The 23,818-nt window shown below is 35.3% G+C and overlaps 3 protein-coding genes across 5 annotated transcripts; 1 reads left to right on the forward strand and 2 right to left on the reverse strand.

The window, feature by feature from the left end:
- Positions 1-92: 92 nt before the first annotated feature.
- LOC145628547 (uncharacterized) lies at positions 93-8,581 on the reverse strand. Of its 3 annotated transcripts, none has more exons than XM_081680875.1 (13): positions 8,335-8,581; positions 7,568-7,678; positions 6,290-6,397; positions 5,781-6,199; positions 5,322-5,414; positions 5,150-5,188; positions 3,696-3,785; positions 3,489-3,591; positions 3,237-3,317; positions 2,460-2,536; positions 1,740-1,820; positions 995-1,086; positions 93-477 (listed from the first exon to the last, which is right to left on the reverse strand). In XM_081680875.1, the coding sequence occupies exons 1-13, from the start codon at positions 8,384-8,386 to the stop codon at positions 354-356; spliced, it is 1,470 nt and encodes a 489-aa protein (XP_081537001.1). In that variant the 5' UTR covers positions 8,387-8,581; the 3' UTR covers positions 93-353. The 3 variants fall into 3 exon arrangements, with proteins under 3 accessions (XP_081537001.1, XP_081537000.1, XP_081536999.1); XM_081680874.1 differs by having other exon boundaries at positions 6,266-6,397; XM_081680873.1 differs by having other exon boundaries at positions 5,781-6,397.
- Positions 8,582-17,846: 9,265 nt separating this feature from the next.
- Positions 17,847-18,176, forward strand: LOC145627128 (uncharacterized). Its single transcript, XM_081679525.1, has one exon. It carries the CDS (start codon positions 17,847-17,849, stop codon positions 18,174-18,176), a length of 330 nt encoding a protein of 109 aa, XP_081535651.1.
- A 1,157-nt stretch (positions 18,177-19,333) lies between these two features.
- LOC145628548 (stearoyl-[acyl-carrier-protein] 9-desaturase, chloroplastic-like) lies at positions 19,334-23,568 on the reverse strand. The gene is made up of 3 exons (XM_081680876.1): positions 23,234-23,568; positions 20,716-21,220; positions 19,334-20,172 (listed from the first exon to the last, which is right to left on the reverse strand). Exons 1-3 carry the CDS (start codon positions 23,365-23,367, stop codon positions 19,612-19,614), a joined length of 1,200 nt encoding a protein of 399 aa, XP_081537002.1. The 5' UTR covers positions 23,368-23,568; the 3' UTR covers positions 19,334-19,611.
- Between the last annotated feature and the right edge of the window lie 250 nt (positions 23,569-23,818).

Here is a 23,818-nt window from a genome sequence, read left to right on the forward strand (position 1 = left end):
CAAAGACTAGCAACAAGGACTTAGCACGGTGCCTTTCAGCTAGACAAACACCAACTACTTGCTACAAAAAAAGTCTCATCAAGATGTTAATATGATTGCGATAGGATGCATATCATATACGAAGTGTCAAGAATATTTAAGCTAGCCAAACGTACAAAATTATCAGCTTCCTCAAGTATGTACATCGCAACTCTGACCTATTTCCATAGCACTTCAAATCCGTTCCAGTCACTATAATCTATATATTCATAACAAATTAATTACATTAACTGGAATAAGAAACGGGAACTGGCATCTCAAATAACACTCTAGATTTTTAGCATCCCTGTTAAAAAAAGTTGGACATAATGGTTTCATTCAGCTTCAAGTTCTGCAGCGAACTTCTCAAGTCGTTGTCCCTCATCATCATAGTCCCGGAGCAAAGAATGATTAACAGAACCATCATCTTCAACAGCATGTATCTGCCTCCCACCAAACCTTCAACAGAAATGGAAAGAATTATGAGAAATAAATTATGCCAGGAAACAAGTTCTGAAAAAACATGTAGAGGAAAATTTGCTTACAAAAGCAGCAGAATCAATTTAAGTTATTTATAAAGATACAAGTTAAAGGCTCAGTGCAGACAGTGACTACTCTCAATGGACCATCTGGCAATATAGAGGCTCAGTGAAGACGGTTATATCAGAAAGATGGCTAATGCAAGCATTGCCTAAATAGTTATCTCAATTCTTCAGAAGTCCAGGTTGTCTTATGAGGCAAAACATCCAAAACATTTTCCTAGAATAATCTGCTCTTATTCTTGATCATATTACCAGATGATGATTATAGAGATCATACTTTTTGGGTTAAAAACACACAATTGAGGATTGTGTCCACATGAAAGAATTTTGGGGGTACCATTTAACTACAATTAGCAAGACACGAGATTTGCTTCGAAAGCATTTAAATATTCTATACGTTATTTCATTCAAAAACAAGAAATGTCTGTACTTACCATCTTCCATCCATCAACTCTATACACTTTTTAGCATCATTTCTGTCCTTGTACCTGACTAACACAACTCCATGTGGGTTGTTCTCACAGACCTGACAAATCAAAGGAAATCAGAAATCAAACAAACCAAAATTGAAGCATGAAAGGATAATGTGGAGATGGCCACCATTATCATGTGCTTGTGCACAAAATCCATAATAAGAGCATGAGTTCTACAGACAACATGCATGATGTGGGAAATTAAATAGAGATAAATTTACGACTAATAGACAAAAGCACTACATTCATTCAATAAAGCATCAAAAAGACAACATCACACCTTCTTTGTTTCATGGGGTAAATAGAAAGCTGTCGGACAATTCTCAAGGAACTTATATTTAAAACAGGAAAGCGATTAAATGATTAACAAAATGCAAGAACCAGGGAAATCAAGAACCATATACAGAGTTGTTGGTAGACTTTATTGCCCTCATAATTCCTCATTATCATGTGTTATAAAGTTAGAGCTAAAATGGAACTGTAAAATTATCTCCTCCCCCCCCCCCCCCCAAGGTGAAGCTCTAAGATCCATTGTTTATGCATGCAATTCGCAAAAATTCAAATGATAAGAATCTCAAGCTAAACCCATAAAACAAGTAAATTGAGATTCATAAGATGACTACATTGAGAGCAATTACATTCAAACTTTTTATAAAGCAAACAAGCTCGTTTTCTCAATTCTATATGAGTTAATAAAGCAACGTACCTTGACAGATTCCACTGGACCAAGCTTTCCACATTCCTCACGGACATCTACCTCCAATTCATCACGTAAACTTAATTCTTCCTGTACAAGTAGCAGCAATATCATCAACAAATTAAAGTTCTGAGCATGAATGATTTAACAGAGTCTTCCCTAAAAAAGATATCCACTCGTGCAAACATTTACTTCTCTCTCCCTTCCTCCAAAGGGACCTTATCTTTGGTTTATGTCAGGAGAGGAGCATTAAGGAAAATGCTTGTGACAATCATTTTGGCCCACAAAGGCTTGACTAGTCCAGTAGACTGTTATGGACTGACTTAGGATTTTCTAATTTAAGGACTAATTAAGATATAAAAGCTTGATAATTTAGATTAATAATGGCAGAATTTGGATACAAAAGGATAGATTAATAGCTTAAGGCTATCACTCTCTTGATAACTTTAGATTATCACTCTCCTAGTAACTTGAGGTTACTACTCTCAACATTTTTCCTCACAATTCACATCATCGCTAATGCATACACTATCCCTTATTTATACTAAGGCTTAGTTAGGAATAAGGGCTACTAACCTAAAAGTACTAAAATTCCCAAACTACCCTTGTTAATGTTAGTCTATTACATAGACCAGTACTATTATTCACACCAACTACTTTAAAACATGTGGTTTAAGGATAACGGAGATGAGATACAGAAATATGAACCATAGAGTAACTTAGACTTACTCTCATTTCCGCAGTTGTAAACATGTTGCTCAAGACAACTGTAGCCGGGATCATAAGCTTTGAATCATCACGACCCCCTAATAAATGCAGAGAATAAAGATGGTAAGTTGAAGTGAGAAGGTAGCCATGAAAAATGCAATGACATGTCCAAAATGAAACATCCGCATCAACCACATGGTAGGTTTTAAGAGGGAAAAGAAACTGATCGTGCTTTAGAATTCAACTTCAACCTTTTTTTTGGTTTCAGGGCCTCATCCCATCTTCCAATAATATTCCAAGATTAATGCACAAGTAAAGCACCAAAACAATGCTTTTAAACACACATGAAAGGCATAGCTTTTAAGCACACAAGAAACCTAAAGGCAAAATTAACAATAAGGAATTATTTGTTGTATTTCCTCATCAAATTAAAATGATAATACAGAGAGTCACAAATGGAACAGCAAGAGCAGTAGTGTTCACCAAAAGCAGCAGCAATTAGAAAAACATAATGACAAAGAATATCAAGTACAAGAAGCACTTAGTATTATGGATAATTGGACATGACTCCATGAGCACATCAAATTCAGCAGATTTAGAGCGCAATGGTGTAATACCAGGAAACAACCCAACACTGAAAAGAGATGCCAAAACAAGAGCATAATATAGCCCTATATATCAGCAATTAAACATCTACTACTCTATTAGTCGGCTTTTTAGCAGCCATTAAGTTCAAGATGCTTCCTGCCATATTGATAGTAAAGCTCAAAAAAGGATGAGAAAGGACAAGAATAATACCCCAACCAAGCATCTTCTCTTCAACCTTCTTTAGTTTCTGTTTCTTCTTTTTATCTGTTTGTTTGGGAATAAACTTCTCCCCTGAAATCATAATATAAAACACATCAAAAACATGTGGGCCTCAAGCAATCATAGTTTGCAACTCAAGACCAGATATTGCTTTAAGGGCATTGCATATTAAGGAAAGGGGGGGAGGGGTGACCAAAAAGAAAACTTTGCATCTGAAAACTGAGTACTAATTCCCACATATACCTTTCTGCTCGAACTTAGCTGGGGTTACAGACATTGGTATCTTCCCTTCAGGCCGGAAAGGTGTCCCATCTAATATTTGTGTTGCCAAAGCTACTGATGGCTCCTAGTAAAATTTAGCAAAACGTGAACATAATTAAAATCATGAATTACTAAAAAAGTTTTACTGCACATTAATTTTAGTATCTAACAAATGTTTAAAAAAAATACCTTAAGATATGTAACAAGTGCATCCCCCTTCTTTTTTCCAGTCTCCTTGTCAAAATACAATTTCACACGGGGCTTTTTACTCTCAGGATCCTGGGGATAAATGGTGTCAATGGGATTCCAAGTTAAAAGCTAACACAGCAATAATATAATGGTATGCAAATATTAAAAACCCATGACAGAATCAAAATATTTAAGTTGTCAACATCTAATATTCCAAACAGGAGGCTACATTCATGAAGCAAGATGAGTCTGCTTTCAGCTTTTATTACTATTCAGTTCACCGTCATTTAAGCACGTGATATCGGAGGTAAAAAAAACAGCTAACAGCCAGTTATGGCCTATTTTTTAACTGTCTCAAAAGCTGAGAAGCATCCAAACATCTCAATATGTAAAGCAAGCAGCCAGTTACAGTATGAAGAATTAATGGAAATAACCTGGGATCAATCTCTAAATACAAGAGTGAAGCTTGCTAGTCGTACAAACTACAAAGAAATATTATTCTAGGCTTTGTACCCCTTCAGCCATTGGATAATAATTTCCTGCGCATTTATTCAAGCAAATACTCAAGCAAGTGAGGATTCGGATGAACTTTGGCTTGCCTAAGCAGTACGACAAACACAAGAGTTTGGATTCTTTACAGGATCAAAAAGGAGGAAGATGGCTAAGATTAAAGTTCGATCAGCAGCATCTAGTGCTTGCATACATGATAAGGCTGAAAAGGAAGCCCTTCAATGATACTGTCCCTGGTGTCAGGAGATGACATGCCCAAACCACTTAATGCCTCAACGGAGTTCTTCTAAATCTTAAAACAAAGAGGAACAGATACTTATGGAAAGGCTGAAGTGCCTGAAAATTTTGTACACTGCTCTATACAGCTTCATCAAATTTGTAATCTAGTCATATAAAGAGTTTTGCCTACAACATCAACATTAGCCCAATTCCTGTAAAAAGGCTCCTGCAGTCCTGCCCAATGTGGGTCAAGTAGGTTGGATGCGTGACGTACTACCCAAATGATATAGAGGCTATAAACATTAGACAGTTGATCCCAAAAGTGACTAGATCATGAATAAAAAAAGTAAACAAGACACTTTAATCAAGTGCATAGCATTATCCCAATTACCGGAGAGAGAAGGAAGAAAAATACTTTTGCTAAGAATTGTTGGAAAAGCAAAAGGCAAAAAGACAACATAGAGAGAACACAATTTACCCGTGGGAAAAAAAACAAAGCCCATAAGAGCCCAAACATAAGAGAACCGCACTACACCAATTTCCTAGCCTACATACACTAAAACAAATTAAACTTCCTTATTAGCAATTTACACAATGATGATTTCAAAATTAGCAATTAAGATATATAAACACGATCTTGAGCATTCAAGCCAACTTGTACATGTGCCATATGTCATAGAGTAGATTTAACTTTATGCATAGAACTATAGAAATCGTATTTTTACCTCCTTTATTATGCCACACTTGGAGAAAACCTCTACTATCTGCACAAAATTAACAGATATGTCAAATAAAACTTATCCAGAAGCTAATACAAGCACACATTATTTATCACTCTATGTAAGCTTTAAGGTTTTTTTTTTAAAAAAAAAATCTAATTAATGGGTAAGGACTCACTTCCTCGATTGTGACATCATCCGGCAATCCAGTCACATAAACATGTGTGTTCTGCTTCAACTCAAACCAGCTGTCTGGTGGTTTATTTGCTTCCTGTTAAAGAGTATTATAAGAAAATATTGACAAATTAATTCAAGTAACAAAATTAAAGACATCAAAGAGGTACTGTACAGAAGAAACACTAAGCAAGTATCGGTAGCATAATTGCCCTTTATCTGCACAAAAGGTTAGCAATTATAACATCTTCAATCCCTACAACCCCCCCCCCCCCCCTCACCCCCACCCCAGCACCACCGCACACGCGCGCGCGCACACACACACACACACACACACCTACCATTTAATATAACATGGGTTCTATGTAAACTATAAGTGATGCTAGATTATAATATATGAACATTGGTAGCTAGCTATTTATGTGAAAGAATAGTAGCAACAACTAAAACCATATGCATTAACCTTTTTCTCAGTCTTTGTATCTGGCTCTTTCCTCTTAGCAGGTTTTGTCTCCTTTTCTTCAACAATCCCAACAATGGTATTATCATCTATATTTTTAAGTGTATCATCCACAGTTAGTATCGGGAAAACCTCCTCTTGTTCAACAAATGTCATCTCCTCCAATCTATATCCCTCTTCCTCATTTCCTTGATTCTCCTGTGGTACCCATGCTCTAAGACTACGATCCCACTTGTAAGTAGTTCCGTCATCATCAGTAAATTCTTCCTCCCCATCAGGTGGAGTTGAGGGTCTCTCCTGATCAAGTCCACCTAAATCAACAGAAGCTGAACCATTATTCAGCATCTCAGCTTTAGCTTGAGCCTCTGCTTCTTTTACTTCCTGTTGCCATTTCTCGAACTCATCATCTCTGATGGCAGGTACTGCAAGGAAATCACTATGTATAAGACCCGTCTTTCCTGGATAACAATGAGAATAAAAATACTGACCTGCTGAAAAATCAGTTGCCTGACATTGTACTCCAGTCATCAACTCAGGAATCGATGAAAGTGGCTGCCAGTCAGATCTTCCTTGAGCCCATACAAAGGTGCTCTCTGTCAGGTATCCATTTAGAAAATGCTCTGCTCAGGCGAAGTAAACAAGCTAAGTAGTTGATTCAACATGATACAGATCACGTAACCGTGCTATTGGTAACTGGTATAACTGTAATTGAAAGAGACACAAGAGGAACTAATAAATTCCAAAAGGCAAATGCTGACCAACACAGATGACCAAAAAACACAACCAAAAGAAGAATAAAGAAAATGATATATTTGAGGACAGGATATGCCTCCAAGTGACACTAACGGATGATCGAAGGAAAATCTGTGATTAAATATGTAAGAGGTGAATTTAAACCAGATTTCACCGTGGAAAACCAATGACAACTCCCCCTCCCCCTCTCTACCTAAAAAACAGTAAACCTCTGAATACTACCCACCTAATGCAAATACAATGCTACTCTATGGTGCAGGTAATTGATACCAAAATAACCAAGCCTAAAATTTTCAAAAGAAAACATGAATATGATTGATAAGTTATGATGGCATGGTTATTCACCTGAATCATGCATACCTATAATTCAGATAAATAAATCCAGAGTTTGAGAACAAAAATTGGGTGGTGGTAAGCAGATTAGGCATGAGGAACATTCCTTTCTCATTTTCTTAAGTTCAAGTAATTTACTTACACATGCCTCTCAACTAGTTTATAACTTACAAGTTTGTTAGCTAGTATAATTTTCTTAATTTTCCTTATGTAGAAAGAGATGAAAAGTGAGATTAAGCTAAATGGATATAGATACTACTCCCTTCATTTTCTTGCTTAGACTTTCTTGATTCCCAAGTCATTTCCTCAATCATACTTCTCCAAAATTCCATTATTCTTAGCTAAAATTTCCATTTAGGAGAAATGCCCTAAATTGAGTTCATCTAGATTTGCTGGTAGCGCTACATAAACAGTTCAAACTTCAAAGACTATATAACTACTGGCTTATCACTTACATAAACAGGCACCAATATTTCATCTTATAACCACAGCAATTTTGGAAACACACAATGTAAACAAGGAGTGTAACCCACATGTCATTTGATGTCACGCTAAGCAAATCTTTATAAGCGACAATCACATTTCATTCACAGATTCACAGTAATGAAGTAATAAGTACCCTGAGCTACAAGCTCCAGCAGAACAAAACCATAAACTAAGTACTCAATCACAAATAATTACACAGTTGATAAGGTAAAACTCACGCTGCAATTCTGACAATGTGTATGGGCCAATCTGCTGCTGGTTTGGATCAATTAAATACCATCCCACTAGAGCATTTTCTGGTAAATGCTGAGTTGTTGTACCCTCAGTCCCTGATAACAAACAAAGACAATATAAAAACCCCATACATAAGAAAAGAAAGTAAGACCTTCCTCGACGAAACACAAATGTTTCAAACAAAACCCGATTACATTAAAACTCGTAGCAATCGTAAACCCTAGAAGCAAAGCCCTAATACTCTTAATCATTTTCACACACATCATTCTACTCCCTCCATCTAGAAATGATTGTCACATCACCCCAACCCCTCATAATGAACGATATGACATGACATGATTTCACTATACCACTATTCCCACACCATTGATAATCACAAGGCTTTCCAAACATCCTAAAATAGTACACATAAAAATATCTCCAACATAACATGCTGATTTTGACCTAAATAATTCATCTTTAGGGTTCTATATAATCGAAGTACAAAACCCAATTCACAAATTCATAAAAAAAAACGCAATAACATTGACATAACAGCAATAAATTCATTGAATATTGAATTGAACTCAAGGGGCAGTAAAAAAATACTAGGTATTCAATTATCACACACCATAGCATAAATAGAATCAAGAATCAATTTTTATTTTTATTTCTGACAGATTAAAGGGTATCAAATCAAGAAATCAAATTAAAAGCATACATTAATTAAAAAATAAGATAGCGAATATGAAAGGGAAAAGAAAGCACTAACCAATGAGAAATTGTTGGGGGTGCTGTAAGCTCGAATCATCAACCGACGACATTGTTATTCAACTCGAAGAAGATGAACAGGAGATGGGTTGAAGTGGGTATTTCTCGATTAATTTGAAGTGCGATTTCTTTGATTGTTGATTAATTTGCAGTGTTTTTCTTTGAGTTTATGGTTTTTCTGGAAACCTCGACATGGTACTGTGTTTTGTGGAGATTGGAGAACATAAAATTGAGCCCTTTTGCTTTAGTTATTGCTGGAAAAAAATTACGTAGTACTCTGTAAATTTTGTAATTGTTATGAAATATATAGAAATTAGAGGATTAAGAGAAGAAGGTAAAAAGAGAAGTATTACTACTTTTATGTATTACTCTTGGTAATATTTTTTGTGTATCATACAAGTGAAATTACATGGCTATTTATAGTAGTAAAAACCACTATTACATTGTGGGCTATAACCTTAGAGGGTGGCAATTAGGGTTGGCTACTACATTAAATGTAATGAAGAAATTGGAGTGTGGACATTCACACCTTGACTAAATTAATTAACTCTTAACACTCCCCCTTGAATGTCCATACAGAATAGGGTATATGTTGCCTCGTTAAAACCTTGCTAGGTAAAACCCTTTAGGATAAAAGCCATAGCTAAGGGAAAAGAGTACAACAATATATTACTATATGCTTTAGTGTACTGCCTCATTAAAAACCTTGTCAGGAAAAACCCATTGGGATAAAAACCTGATCGAAGGGAAAAAGAGTGCAGTGCATATAATGCTCCCCCTGATTTTAACATAGTTTATGAAGACAACGCATCCCAATCTTGTGGACCAACCGCTCAACACTCTTCGAAGGTAGGGACTTTGTAAACAAGTCTGCAAGATTATCAGATGATTGGATCTGTTGGACATTTATCTTCCCTTCCTTCTGCAAATCGTGTGTAAAGAACAGTTTTGGGGATATATGTTTAGTCCTATCACCTTTAATATATCCTTCAGTTACTTGTGCGATACATGCAGTATTATCTTCGTAAATGATGGTTGGACTTTCAGTTACTTCTTTCATCCCACATTCTTCTTGGATATTGCCGATCATTGACCTTAGCCATACACACTCACGTCCTGCTTCATAAAGGGCAATCAACTCAGCATGATTTGATGATGTCGCAGTTAAGGTTTGCTTTGTTGATTTCCAAGAAATTGCAGTTCCACCATAGGTGAACAGATATCCAGTTTGTGACTTGGCGTTTTGTGGGTCTGATAGATATCCAGCATCTGCATATCCGATGAGGGTGGCATCTTGCCTTGATTGATAAAACAAACCAAGATCTTTTGTTCCTCGTAGATATCGTAGTAAGTGTCTTACTCCTTTCCAGTGTCTCTTCGTTGGTGTGTTGCTAAACCTGGCTAACAAATTCACAGAAAAAGCTATGTCTGGTCTAGTATTGTTAGCTAGATACATTAGAGCCCCAATTGCACTTAGATATGGTACTTCAGGACCAAGGACATCCTCGTTTTCCTCTCGAGGTCTAAATGGATCATATTTCATAGTCAAAGACCGAACAATCATCGGGGTGTTTGTTGGGGTCGCTTTGTCCATGAAAAAACGTTTTAACACTCTTTCGGTGTAGTTAGACTGATGGACGAAAATACCATTATTTAAGTGCTCAATTTGCAATCCAAGGCAAAATTTAGTTTGTCCAAGGTCTTTCATCTCAAATTCTTTCATCAAGTATTTTGCAGTTCTTTCGAGTTCATTTGAGGTTCCAATGATATTCAAGTCATCAACATAAACTGCAACAATTGCAAACCCTGATTGTGATCTCTTAATGAAAACACAAGGACTGATTTGATTATTCTTGAACCCTTCTTTCATAATGTATTCACTAAGACGATTATACCACATCCTCCCAGACTGTTTCAATCCATAAAGTGACCTTTTTAATTTTATGGAAAGTAAATGTCTAGGCTTGTGGTTTTCTGGTAATTTTAGTCCATCTGGGACTTTCATATAAATATCTGTATCGAGTGACCCATATAAATATGCGGTTACTACATCCATTAATCGCATCTTTAGTCCTTCTGAGACTGTCAAGCTTACCAGAAATCTTAACGTAGTTGCATCAACTACGGGAGAATATGTCTCCTCATAATCAATCCCTGGAATTTGAGAAAAACCTTGGGCTACAAGTCTTGCCTTGTATCTTACAATTTCATTTTTCTCATTTCGTTTTCTCACAAATACCCACTTGTATCCAACTGGCTTTACACCTTCTGGTGTAAGGGTTATTTTTCCAAACACTTCTCGTTTTTCGAGTGACTTTAACTCTGTCTGCATTGCCTCTTTCCATTTTGGCCAATCATGCCTGCAACGACATTCTTCCACTGTTCTTGGTTCACTATCATTTTCGTCAGATGCCATTTCAATTGCAATGGAATATGCAAATATTTCATTTACGATAACATCATTTCTATTCCAATAATTCCTGGTAGAAACAAAGTTTATTGAAGTTTCATTGTTATCGATGTCATGGTCATCTTGTTCATCCCCTTTCGGATTATCATCTTTTTCTCTATTCTCATCTGTACTTTGTCTTTCTTGACCTTCCGTAAGGGGAATGTTGTTGATCTCATCAGGTCTTTTTAATTTTCTTGGTTTAGAGTCTTTTGAACCAAGTGGTCTTCCACGCTTTCGGCGTGCTAGAGATTCATTTTCAATGATCTTATCACCAGATGGAATTTCAATTCGTGCAGGGGCATTTTCAGCTGGTATATGTGATTTTGTCACTTTCTTTGCATCTATAAATGCATCAGGCAGCTGATTTGCAATGCTTTGTAAATGAACAATTTTCTGAACTTCTTGTTCACACATATTTGTTCGTGGATCAAACATTGACAATTGTGTTGCATTCCAAATGATTTCTATTTCTTTCTTTCGTGGGTCCACTTTCTCTCCCCCTAAGGCTGGGAATACTGTCTCATTGAAATGACAGTCGGCAAATCTGGCCGTAAATAAATCACCGGTCATTGGTTCAAGATATTTAATTATGGAGGGTGATTCAAATCCAACATAAATTCCCAGCCTTCTTTGTGGACCCATCTTTGTTCGTTGGGGTGGAGCAATAGGAACATACACCGCACAACCAAAAATTTTTAGATGTGAGACATTAGGTTCTCGACCAAAAACTAATTGTAGTGGTGAGAACTTATGATAAGCAGTTGGTCTCAATCTAATTAGAGTTGCCGCATGTATTATGGCATGACCCCAAGCAGATGAAGGCAATTTTGATCTCATCAATAATGGCCTTGCAATCAATTGTAGTCTCTTAATTAATGACTCAGCAAGTCCATTTTGTGTATGAACATGAGCTACTGGATGTTCTACAACAATTCCAATAGACATACAATAATCATTAAATGTTTGGGATGTAAATTCCCCAGCATTGTCAAGCCTTATTCTTTTTATTGTATGGTCTGGAAATTGTGCTCTTAGTTTAATAATTTGAGCAAGGAGTTTTGCAAAAGCAACATTTCTACTGGATAAGAGACTTACATGTGACCATCGAGTTGAGGCATCAATTAATACCATAAAATATCGGAATGGTCCACATGCAGGATTAATTGGTCCACAAATGTCTCCTTGAATCCTCTCTAAAAATGTTGGAGATTCAGTAGCAATTTTGTTCATAGATGGCCTTATTATTAATTTGCCAAGTGAACATGCAGAGCATGTTAATTCATCTGATCGAGGGATTTTGACATTCCTAATTGAATGTCCTACTGAATTTGCTATAATCTTGTGCATCATTCCTGTACCAGGATGACCCAAACGATCATGCCATAAATTTAGCAGATTCTTATTATCTAACTTCTGGTTAGATATCGAATTTATTTCAACTGGTCGTATATCTATATGATATAACCCTGAAGAATATGCTGGCAATTTCTCATACACATGTTTCTTGCCATGTTTTTCTGCCGTGAGGCATAAATATTCCTTTTGATCCACTATCATTGTTTCTAAATGAAAACCATTTTGACGCACATCTTTAAAACTTATAAGATTTCTTCGAGATTTACTCGAATATAAAGCGTCATTAATGATTAATTTTGTTCCATTTGGGAGTATTATGCAAGCTTTTCCAGAACCTTCTATTAGCTTGGCTGACCCAGAAATGGTATTAACATTTGCTTGAAACAATCTTAACTTTAAAAAATATTTTCTATCCTTCAGAATAGTGTGTGTTGTTCCACTGTCCAAAAGGCATTGAAATTTGGAACCAACTTCGGGCGGATCCATTTCTTCATAAAATAATAAGTACAAGATTAGTTTAAGATAATTAAACTGGACTTACTTTATTAATGATGAAAAATTAAGAGTACATAATTTGAACATGAAAAAAAAACATACAAGAAAAGTACATAATGAAAACATAATACATATCATAGTAATTGATGAATTATCTAAACATGATTATTCTCTCCAAAGATATATTCACCACCAGCTTCACCATTGTCTATGTGGAAATCAGACACATCAAGGCTAATTCCAGGGACATTTTCTTCATTAACATAATTTGTTTCGGCATGTTTTTCTTTCCCTTTAATGGAAGCCTGGTATAGTTCTACCAGATGTTTGGCCGTACGACAAGTACGTCCCCAATGTCCAGTCATGCCACATCTATAGCATGTGTCTTTTCCTTTTGTGGTGGCTTGATTTTTGTTTCCTTGTTGATGCCCCCTTTGAGTGTTGTTTCTAGGGGGAAATTGGCCTCTACCACGGCCATAACCACGTCCACGGCCACGTCCGCGGAAATTTCCACGACCTCTGCCACGATTATTATATTTTTCACGTCCACCTCTATGAGCAACATTTGTCTCGGGTGGATTTGAGCTTTCTACAGCATTTGTTTCATTGAATGCTTGAGACCCAGTTGGTCTTAGGTTGTGATTTTTCAACAGAAGATCATTATTCTTTTCAACAACCAATAATGTAGAAATAAGCTCAGAATATTTTGCAAAGCCTCTTTCACGGTATTGCTGTTGCAATACAATGTTGTTAGCATGGAATGTAGAGAGTGTTTTCTCTATCATTTGCACTTCAGTGACTGGTTGATCACAATATCTCAATATTGATACGATTTTATATAGTGATGAATTATAATCACTAACAGATTTAAAGTCCTGAAATCTCAGGTTTGTCCACTCAAATTGTGCTGAAGGAAGGAGTACCCTTTTATGGTGGTCATATCTTCCTTTCAGGCTATCCCATAGTTCTCTGGGATTTTCCACCATTAAATACTCAGTTTTCAAACTGTTATGTAAATGATGCCTTAAGAGAACTATAGCTTTTGCTTTCTCTTGATCAGTTGGAACTTTAACTTGAGCAGGGGCATCTTTTTCGTTTCCTGGGATGGTAATTTCTTTGATTGTATGTTCCAATCCCTGAGCCTTCAAATTCATTTGGGCATCAACTGTCCATTCAAGATAATTATGTCCGGACAAGTCTAATACGTCAAATTGTCTTTTCATCAAGTCTCCCATTTTAACTACAATCAAATAGGTAATTATTATTAAGCCAATTAAGCAAGTGATAATTAAAGTAATCAAATTGTAATCATAATAATAATCCATTTAAAACATATTTGCTTCTCCCCCTTGGGTTATTATTATGATGTACATAAAGTTAAGCTAAAATTAAACATGATAATTACGTTAGTAACGACAACAACAATAATAACAATAACAATGATAATAATAACAATAACAATAAATACTACTACTATTACTACATCACCGACAACGACAACAACAATAATAATAATAATAATAATATTAATGACATACATTAATGATAAGACAAAAGAAACATTTATTATAACAAAATGCACTTATAATCTACCTAGAAGACAAAAAAAACTTGAAGTACTACGGAGATTACATGCATGAATTCCCTTTGTCGAAAAACCGAGCGCTATTATGTAAAATGATGAAAATCATCATTGCCATTAATAAAACTACTAGGGCCATAATTAAAACTAAATATAGTTTTAATTTCCTGAAATCTTCTTCAAAGGTAAAGGGGTGTGGTGGTTGTCGGTTGTCGACGGGGAACATGGTGTGTGACCGGTGTAGATGGAGGAAGAAGAAGAGGAGATAATTTGGGTAAAGTTTAAGGAGGGGATAAGGTTTGTATGGTGAAATAAGGGGGTGTAATCCGCCTTTTATAGGGGGGTAAATTATCCGTTTCAGCTTTACACTACTGTAAAAATATCATACAATGTTCTAGTAGACTGGTAAAATAATCGTAATCAAACTATTAATATTTACAAACGTAAATAAGTATCACACTGGGATGCAAGCCGTAGTGGTCCGAGAACCCTAATCTATTCATGAGGTCAAGGGTTCGAAAACTGAAAGAAACATAAAAGTGTGTAATCTAAAAATTAAATAAATATAAAGGCTGCATCATTTTTGTTTTTCATTTTAGTAATTATGCACAAGTAAGTAAGTATAAACATGATTTGTGTGACCATGAAATTTACTTTATTAACATGCATACAACAAATATTTCCACATGCAAAAGTAATTATATATTACTTTCTATAACCATGCATGAGAGTTACTAAACTAAATATCATAAATAAGGTATGTATTGATATCCTCATTTTTATCAACATGGCTAATTATGTAGAGTAATTTTGTGGAGAAATATATTATGAGTTTCTGGTATAGAGGATCCCATATGGGCAACTATAGAGCATACTCCTCAAAATATATTTTGTGAAAGAAATTGAATCTTTGTAAAAATTGGATAATCGGTATAAGTATACCTGATTGAAGATGGTGCTGATAACGTGTTATGAAATATATAGAAATTAGAGGATTAAGAGAAGAAGGTAAAAAGAGAAGTATTACTACTTTTATGTATTACTCTTGGTAATATTTTTTGTGTATCATACAAGTGAAATTACATGGCTATTTATAGTAGTAAAAACCACTATTACATTGTGGGCTATAACCTTAGAGGGTGGCAATTAGGGTTGGCTACTACATTAAATGTAATGAAGAAATTGGAGTGTGGACATTCACACCTTGACTAAATTAATTAACTCTTAACAGTAATAGGATTAATTTAGATTTGGCATTAGATTGACCATGTTTGGGCCATGAAAAATGTGTCTGTACCGGCCCAGGCCCTAGGCACAACATAACTCTTTTTTGGATCGTGTGATCGTGTCGTATCGTGCTTAGACTAATGATATCTTTTTTGGGAGAGGTTTTTTCATGTTAAGTTGTGTAGTGTCATGCCTAAAACACGTGTGAGGGTGTGAGTTACTGAGTAACTGAGTTTATGAGGCCATGCTCACACCATATTATGTAATGCGTTTTTTTTTTTTTTTTTTTTTTTTTTTTTTTTTTGTCATGTCAATATCTTAATGTGGTCATATTTATTGGCAAGTTTACCTCAATCGAGGAAAAACTTAAGTGACGCTTAATTGCTATATTCCATATGAGGGATCAAGTAGGCAAATATCATCTAAAAATATGGATTATTAGTGAAAATGAAATGAACATATTTAGCTATACAGTCACCTTTTCGATAGATGTTGAAATGTTGAAAAACAACTGGATTTGGAGATATTTGGAGAAGACCCTTGACTTGTAATGATATTCTTTTTCTTTTTTTCTTTTTTTTTTTACGAAAAATTAAAAAGAATATCAACAGACTAACAACATGAAAAACATTGAATTTAATAATTAAAACAAAAATTCAATTACTCTCATCGTAATCTGTTTCTTCATTACCTAATTGCGTGCAAAATATTGATTAAGATAATGTCCTATTTATTTATTTTTTTGATGAATAGTAATGTCCTATTTATTACTAATAGAAAAAATGAATTTTTATTTTGTCATGCATACTCAAATATCATATCGATTAAAAAATTATATATATATATATATATATATATATATATATATATATATATATATATATATATATATATATATATATATATATATATATATATTATTGATTTTGCACTTAAAGTACTTTCATATTTATTTAAGTGTACTAATACAACTTTGAAAATACCCTTTTCATTAGCTCATTCATCATAAACTAACACTAAGGCCTCGTTTGGCAAAATAAAAATGTGGAGGTAGCTATTAATTGTGAAGATAGTTGTGGTAGTAAATAATTAAATATTATTTGTGTGAGTAATTATTAATTGTTAGTGTTTTTATTATTAATTTATTTTGATTTTTTTGAAGGTATATTATTAAACCTATACTTTATTAACTCACAAAGTTCTATCATCATATTACCTTAACAAGTAATAAAAGCAAGTATTTAAGGTTCTCAATATGTTGGGACCTTTTTCTTTACATTAACTACATAGAATAATTTCGAGTTGAATTTATTTTGGAAGATATCCTTAAAATTGTTGTCAACATACTCACTCATTAGAGCTAGGCGAATGCTAGGCTATGAAGGTCCACGCGTTGTGCTAACATGGCTTGTGTTTAACTTGTCATGGCTGAATGGGTCAAAATAAGTCTTTTGTGCTAGATCAAACTCATGTCGGCTTGATCCATGCCCAACTTTACTCCTCATTTTATTGAGAGCTTCTCCTCCCAAAAACACAACTCAGAGCTATTGAGTTTTTTAGTACAAATCCCAAATCTAAAACCATCAATTCATACTCTAAGGTTTTTTTTATTATCTTTTTTTCTAATTTTTTTTATAAAACCTTAATGTTTATTATATTTGCAAACCTTTTTTTTTTTTTTTTTTTTTTTTGATAGGGACTAATCCCCTCTATCTTGATGTTCATTACAAAATCATAAAACCATTTTAGATCCCAAACTCCAATTATTACCAGCAACAAACACAAACTAATAACGTGATCAAATCAAATTAATTAAGACAAAAACCAAGATCCAAATCCACACTTTGTTTGTAATTCTAGCCGTTGCACCACTTTGCTAGTTTTGCTGTCCTCCAACACTCTGCCCCCACCAACGGTCACATTTTACACCCTTTCTCCCCCAACTTTCAAATTTGACCGTTACCTTCCCCCCTATTTCTTCCCCTCAATTTCCCACCTTTCTCCTCACAAACTCACAATTCTCTCTCTCTGATTCAAGACATCTTGAACAATTTCAAAATTCCCTTCATTTTCTCCCCTAAATTCTCTCCAAAATTCACCAAAAATCTTCAACAAATTCTCAAAAAAAAAAAAAAAAAAAAAAACACAAAAAATGGGTGGTCTTAAAATTGTTTCCCCATCAAACACAGAACCCCACTTCAAAACCAAAAAACTCTTTCTCTTCAGCAATTACATCCTCTTAGCAGCAGCCTCAAGTTGCATATTCCTCACACTTTCTCTCCGACTAATCCCTTCGCTTTGCGGCTTCTTCTTCATATGCCTCCATCTCCTCACCATCCTGGGCGCCTTAGCCGGGTGCCACGCCGCAAGCACGGGTGGCACCCGGTGGTACGGTGCCCACATGGCAGCCACCGTTCTCACCGCAATCTTTCAAGGATCGATTGCGGTGTTGATCTTTACTAGGAGTGATGATTTCTTAGTCAGCCTAAAATCCTATGTTGAGGAACACAGTGGTGTGATGATTCTGAAATTGGCAGGTGGTCTTTGTGTTGTGATGTTTTGCTTGGAATGGGTTGTTCTTACCGTTGCCTTCTTCTTGAAGTACTACGCTGTCGTCGAAGGATCTGGTAGTGATTTCAATGGAGGATTTCGAAAGACGGCGAAAGTTGGATCTTCTGAGGAAGAGATGGGGTACTTGCCTTACCCTTCTGCTGGTGCTCTCAATGTCTAAGAGAAAGAAAAAAATGTTGGGAATTTTTTTATTCTTTGAATCTTTTTTTATGCTATTAATTTTGTAAGTTTATGTTGGTTAATGATATTATCTTACTATTATAGTATCATGTAATAGAGATTGTAATGTTATTTTACTGCTATATATAATATGAGCAATATATGAGTTTGCTTGCTATATATCATCAATAGCTATCTCAATTTAATTTCAATTTTAATTCCAATTTGTTTCTATTAATTGATTTGCTCTCTTTGTAGGATATATCCTACAAGTAATTATGTTCAATTTTCGCTTGTTGAATTTAGATTTTTCGGTATATACTCTATTTTGATAGCTTTCTGTAGCTCAGAATCTGGCCTGTTATCTGAAAGCTAAGTTGAGTTGGTTTCAGATCAACAATCATACCAATTTTTTTCAGAATCTCAGCATTGTTGTCATTATTACTCGTAATCAACTGATTTGATTGTAATGCCTTGATAAAATTCGGGCTGAATTCTTTGTGTGCCAGTATCTGATTAAGCTTTATCATTTAGCTTTCGAGTAGAAACTGTTGTAGACAATCAGCATCTGCTTGTGAATCTGATTATAATGCTTCAGTTGCCTCACCAGTCTAGTACTTTCGAATTAAAAAAAGAACAAAAGCACATTGAAGTTGATTGCTGCATAATTCATGAGAAATACGGAGTATAAAATTTTGACTCGACACAATGTTAGTTGGAAAGGAGCTGCTTACGATTTGCAGTATGATGGACTGGAGAGGGATCAAGTAGAAGAAACTAAGGGCATGCATGTTCATTCTTTGCGACTCGTACCGCTTCAAGAGTGACTGCTTGCCTTTAGTTTCAAAGCTTTTTGAACACCGCTTCAAGAGTGACTGCTTGCCTTTAGTTTCAAAGCTTTTTGAACATGATGTTCCGAATACAGCTCTTGGTCTCAGCTGTGCCTGTTGGTTTAAGTTTTGCTTTTCATCATGGTCTGAGGAATGGTAATGGTTCAGCTCATTCAACAGCTAGTCGACCCTAGTTCCTTGAGCTTGTGAAGCTAGTCGACGTATGGTGTAAGGAAAAAAAAAGAATTGCAACTCGTTCGAGACTTGACTTCTCTATGGTAAGGAAAAAAAACAATTGCAGATTGAATTTTACAAGTCATTAACTTAAGCTTGGCAAGATCCAACATAGATTATAAATTCAATTCACTCATACAACAGATCTCAGGATGTAGGGGACAAAATTAAGCATACTAAAACTACAGGTTTCCCTATTCTTAAAATGCTTATGCATTTCACTAGACAAACAAAAGTATCTACAATGACTATTACTTCTTTCAACCAACATCATCTTGAAAGACAAAGGATTACATCACTTAAACTGAGCTATAAAGAGAAACTGGCAAGGTAGATGCATGTAGTCTTCTTTTCATTTTACTGCCATACCTTTTAAACAGTCAATTCTTTGCCAAAGATCCAGCTGAACGGAGCAAGGGATGTTTGTTTAGCACGAGCTTGAGCTCTCTCCTCAAGTTTCCTAATCCTTGGAGCTAATCCACACAAGAAATCTTGCGCTTTACGTCCCTCACCTGAAAGTCCTGTCAATTTTTCTACATTCCATCTCTGAACTAGAAATTCCAGGATGTCAGCATAGTCCCTTGCAGTGTAGACTCCAATGCGTTGAGCAACGGATGCATAGTTATCAAAAAGGTTGTCATCCGCACCATCATACATTAAGTGGGCGGGCATTGACACCTTCTTCCTCATCATATCAGCTAGAGACAAGACTGTGCCATCTGGGTCAATCTCAAAGAGCTTCTCGACTATTTTAGTGTACGCAGTTTCATGGCGCTTCTCATCTGCAGCAATGATTCCACACACCTGCGCCAATTTCAAATCCCCGTGATCCTTGGCTAGCCTAGCAGTGTTACCATGAGAGATGAAGGTAGCTCTTTCTTGGAAGGAAGTGTAGATGAACCCAAGATAAGGGTTGTTCTCAGTTTGTGGATCCTGCAAACAACACAGGACATTAAAAGATGAAACCAATTCAGTAAACCAAACAAAAGGTAAAAAGAATTTCAAAATAACTTCCTTTGAGGAGAGAGAGATGTACTGTATAGGGGCTCATAAGTACTCACAGAAGAGGCCAAGCTTTCAAATCATGCAACTAAACACTACATAATGAAATTTGCCACCAGAAGCTGAATCACTTTTACCTTTAAGCTTTCATTCTTTCTGTCTGAAAAATGCCTACTTGGACTTATAATTAAACAAATAAAGCCTTTCCAATCACACATTCTCTTTTGTGATTTGGGGATGAGCCTAAGTTATGCATAATTCAAGGTCATTCAGACCAAGTCACAAAGTGCAAGATTTCTAACTGTGCTTTCAAAGCTATGATGATTTAAGTCGTGTGTATAAGCCTCAACGAGTCATTATATGTGTTTGGATTTTTTTGTGATTAGATTTTTTTTTGTTTACAGCAAACAAAAAGGAATATGGTTGTTGGGGATGGGGGGTTATAGAAACATTAATTATGGATAAGAATCTCACCATTCCTGATCCAATCAGGTATTGGATTGTCTTCTCAATTTGCCTCATGTCAACTCGTCCAGAGAGGTAAAGATACTTGTTCAACAAATCACCGTGCCTGTTCTCTTCAGCAGTCCATGCTCTGTTCCAGATAGCCCAAGGAGACAGACTCGAACCAGTCTCATCACGAACTCCATCCAACGTGTTAAGCATAGTCTGGTACGTTGGGAGGGCTTCTTCTGTGATCATGTCCCCAACCAAGACAACAAAGTAGTCATCGGGAAGCTCTTTAGTTCTTTCCCTCAGCTCCTTGACTTGCTCATCAAATCCTTCTGATGCAGGGTCTGGTAAGTAATCTTGTGGTTGCCAACACTTCTCTACAGGCTTTAGAAGCACCAGAATATTTTCCTCAGCCCAATTTTCTAAAGATTTGAACATCTCAATCTTTTGTGGAGACAATGAGTGAGTCTTCTGCACATGTACTTCTCTTGGAGGCATGAATGGCTTTTTACCATTTGGAATTTCCCTAAATCAAAAAGACTATAGCATCAGGCAACTGAAGCGGTAAGAGAGTTTATGGAGCAATATATGAAACTCGAATGGAGCAAAGGATTCAACACAAATAACAGCAATGAACTATATATGCATGACAAAAATCACCATCAATTTGTTCAATTAATATAATATAATCCCAAACTAAACAGCATAGCATAGTATGAACTCAAAACAGTAAAGTATTGCCAGTGACAATAAGACAGCATCTAGAAGTGATATAAACAGAAAAGACGGAGAATGAAAGGATGGAGCATTGGTAGCTGTTTCCATCTCCCTCCTGTAAGGCAGGAAACGCGGAGGAGGATTAGAAGGGGCTATGGGTAGGTTATGTTCTAAACCCTGCAGGAAGGCATTCTCACAATTTACAAAACAAACATATAGTTAATAGACAAGATTGACTTATCGAATGAAGCTTAAAAACAGAGTTCTAATCACCGGGAGTCCCTTTACAATGGACATATTATGAAGGCACTATAATCAGCTAGGTCTAACAAAGAAGTTAATATCATGTCAAATTCATTTTGTTTGGAATCTCAAATGAGGACACGATCACAACCTGCAAGGCTGCAAGTGAACAAAAAGGGGATCAAATACAAATACTCTACCAAAGCTATGTCACCTACACTTGGCTCTGAGTATTGAACATGAGGTACGTGTCCAAGTGTCAAACCCGGTCATTTTGATAATTTTGTATGATTTCGCCCAAATAATGTGTCAAAGATTCTATACAAGGGAGATTGTCACTATCATGGTATCCGACATTGGTTCTTGAGGTAAATTAAAGAGTCCAAATTATATACTCCAACAAGAAACTCGAAGAGACAATTGATTTAGAAAGCATGCATATTGTCGTAGCAAGTAAGCAAGACACTAATGCACGGAATCCCATCGCCGTCATTGAAAGACGGTTAACTCCCTACACATCAACAAACTTCATAACACAAAATCCCAAAAATTTAAAACTCAGTCAAAATCAGAAAACAATCGTGTCACAAGGAAAGCAAGGTAGATTTTGATGTCATTTTCCTCTTATAATTACATTACTTAATAGCTAAGTACTTTAAAGTAAACAACTAACATGGTCAACAAACCAAGACCATTAACACCAATATTAATAATTAGGACTACATATCAAAATTAATTAGTCACAAAATGCAGCAATTTGAGTCGGCAAATGACATACATAAAGTTCAATGAAAATGACAACTGAACAAGACAAATACCCAAATAACAAATAAGAAAATCATTATTTTATTTTAATATAAACTCACAATCAAGATTTTAATGTGCCATATTAGGATGACAAATAAAATCGAATGACAATATTGAGCTATTAATAGAAAAACGACCTGTATTTAATCCATTGATACAATATCTCCACAAAAATGGCGTATTTCAAATTAAGATACATATTTTATGAAAAAAAATAATAATAAAATTAAAAAAAAAATTAGGATGAAATTTTTAAAAATTAATAAAAAAAAATAAAATTATACACCTAGAAATTAACGAAATGAATCTTCTTCACCTAACATTCATAGCAGACACTCTCCAGGTTACTTAAAATACCCACATGCAAATACACTAAATTCCCAGATAATGAAAAAAAAAAAATCAACATTGAAAAATACAAACTATGAGACTGAACAAAGATCATACAATCTCCATCAAAAATCAAAACCCGAATGTTAAAACTCGATACGATTAACATTAATTACACCGATCAACGCGTGATTCTGTCGTAACTAAATAAGAATACTGATTTACAATAAAATATACAGAATACAGTACTTAATGATTATACTCAGCTCCGAATTCATAAACCCAATTGAAAGAGGGGTCTAAAATGACAGAAATTAAAACCCAAGATCAAAAATTCAAAACCCAGAAAAATAAATTCAACAACAGTAATATCCACATGAAAAAAACATCGAAAATCAATGAAATATCAGTAAATGAAAGAAGAAGAGAAAAGGGAGCTAACTTGGAAGTGATTCCAATGGTGGAAGCCATGGAAACGCGATGAGAAGATCTGGGGAGACGAGATCGAGAGATGGCAAAGGAAGAAGGTGATTTTGATGATTGAAATGTCAATGGGTGTTGAAATTTCAATGCCATTTTTTCTGGATTTTTTAGAATTTGTTGGGTGTGTTTGAGTAGTGCTGGGTGTGAAAAGGTTTGCTTGATTAAATTTTCCAGAAAGAGAAATGAGAAGAGGAGAGAGAAAGTGAAGAAGGACGATCTCAACGAGGAAGGAAGGGAGAGAGAGAGAGCAGAGTATCAAAATGGTTGGGATTTTTTGGAGGAAAGAGAGGCAAATTAGTGCGGTTTATAAAAAAAAGGGAAAGGGTTGCGCCTTCAAATGGAAATAGTACTCCCACTTTGTGAAAGTACTAATTTGCCACTATTTTGTTTAAGGGCACAATTTGTCACGTTGTAAATTTGTTTTATAATTTTATTTATTTTTGGTAGTTAAAGAGTTACAGAGACGGATGATGTTAATCGATCCCATTATCTTTTGAAATAGGAAAGGATGCTCTCATCCTCTCTATTAAATAAGGTCTTGTAA

This window comes from Chenopodium album, chromosome 4 (assembly GCF_948465745.1).
Source record: "Chenopodium album chromosome 4, dcCheAlbu1.1, whole genome shotgun sequence".
Lineage (NCBI taxonomy): Eukaryota > Viridiplantae > Streptophyta > Magnoliopsida > Caryophyllales > Amaranthaceae > Chenopodium > Chenopodium album.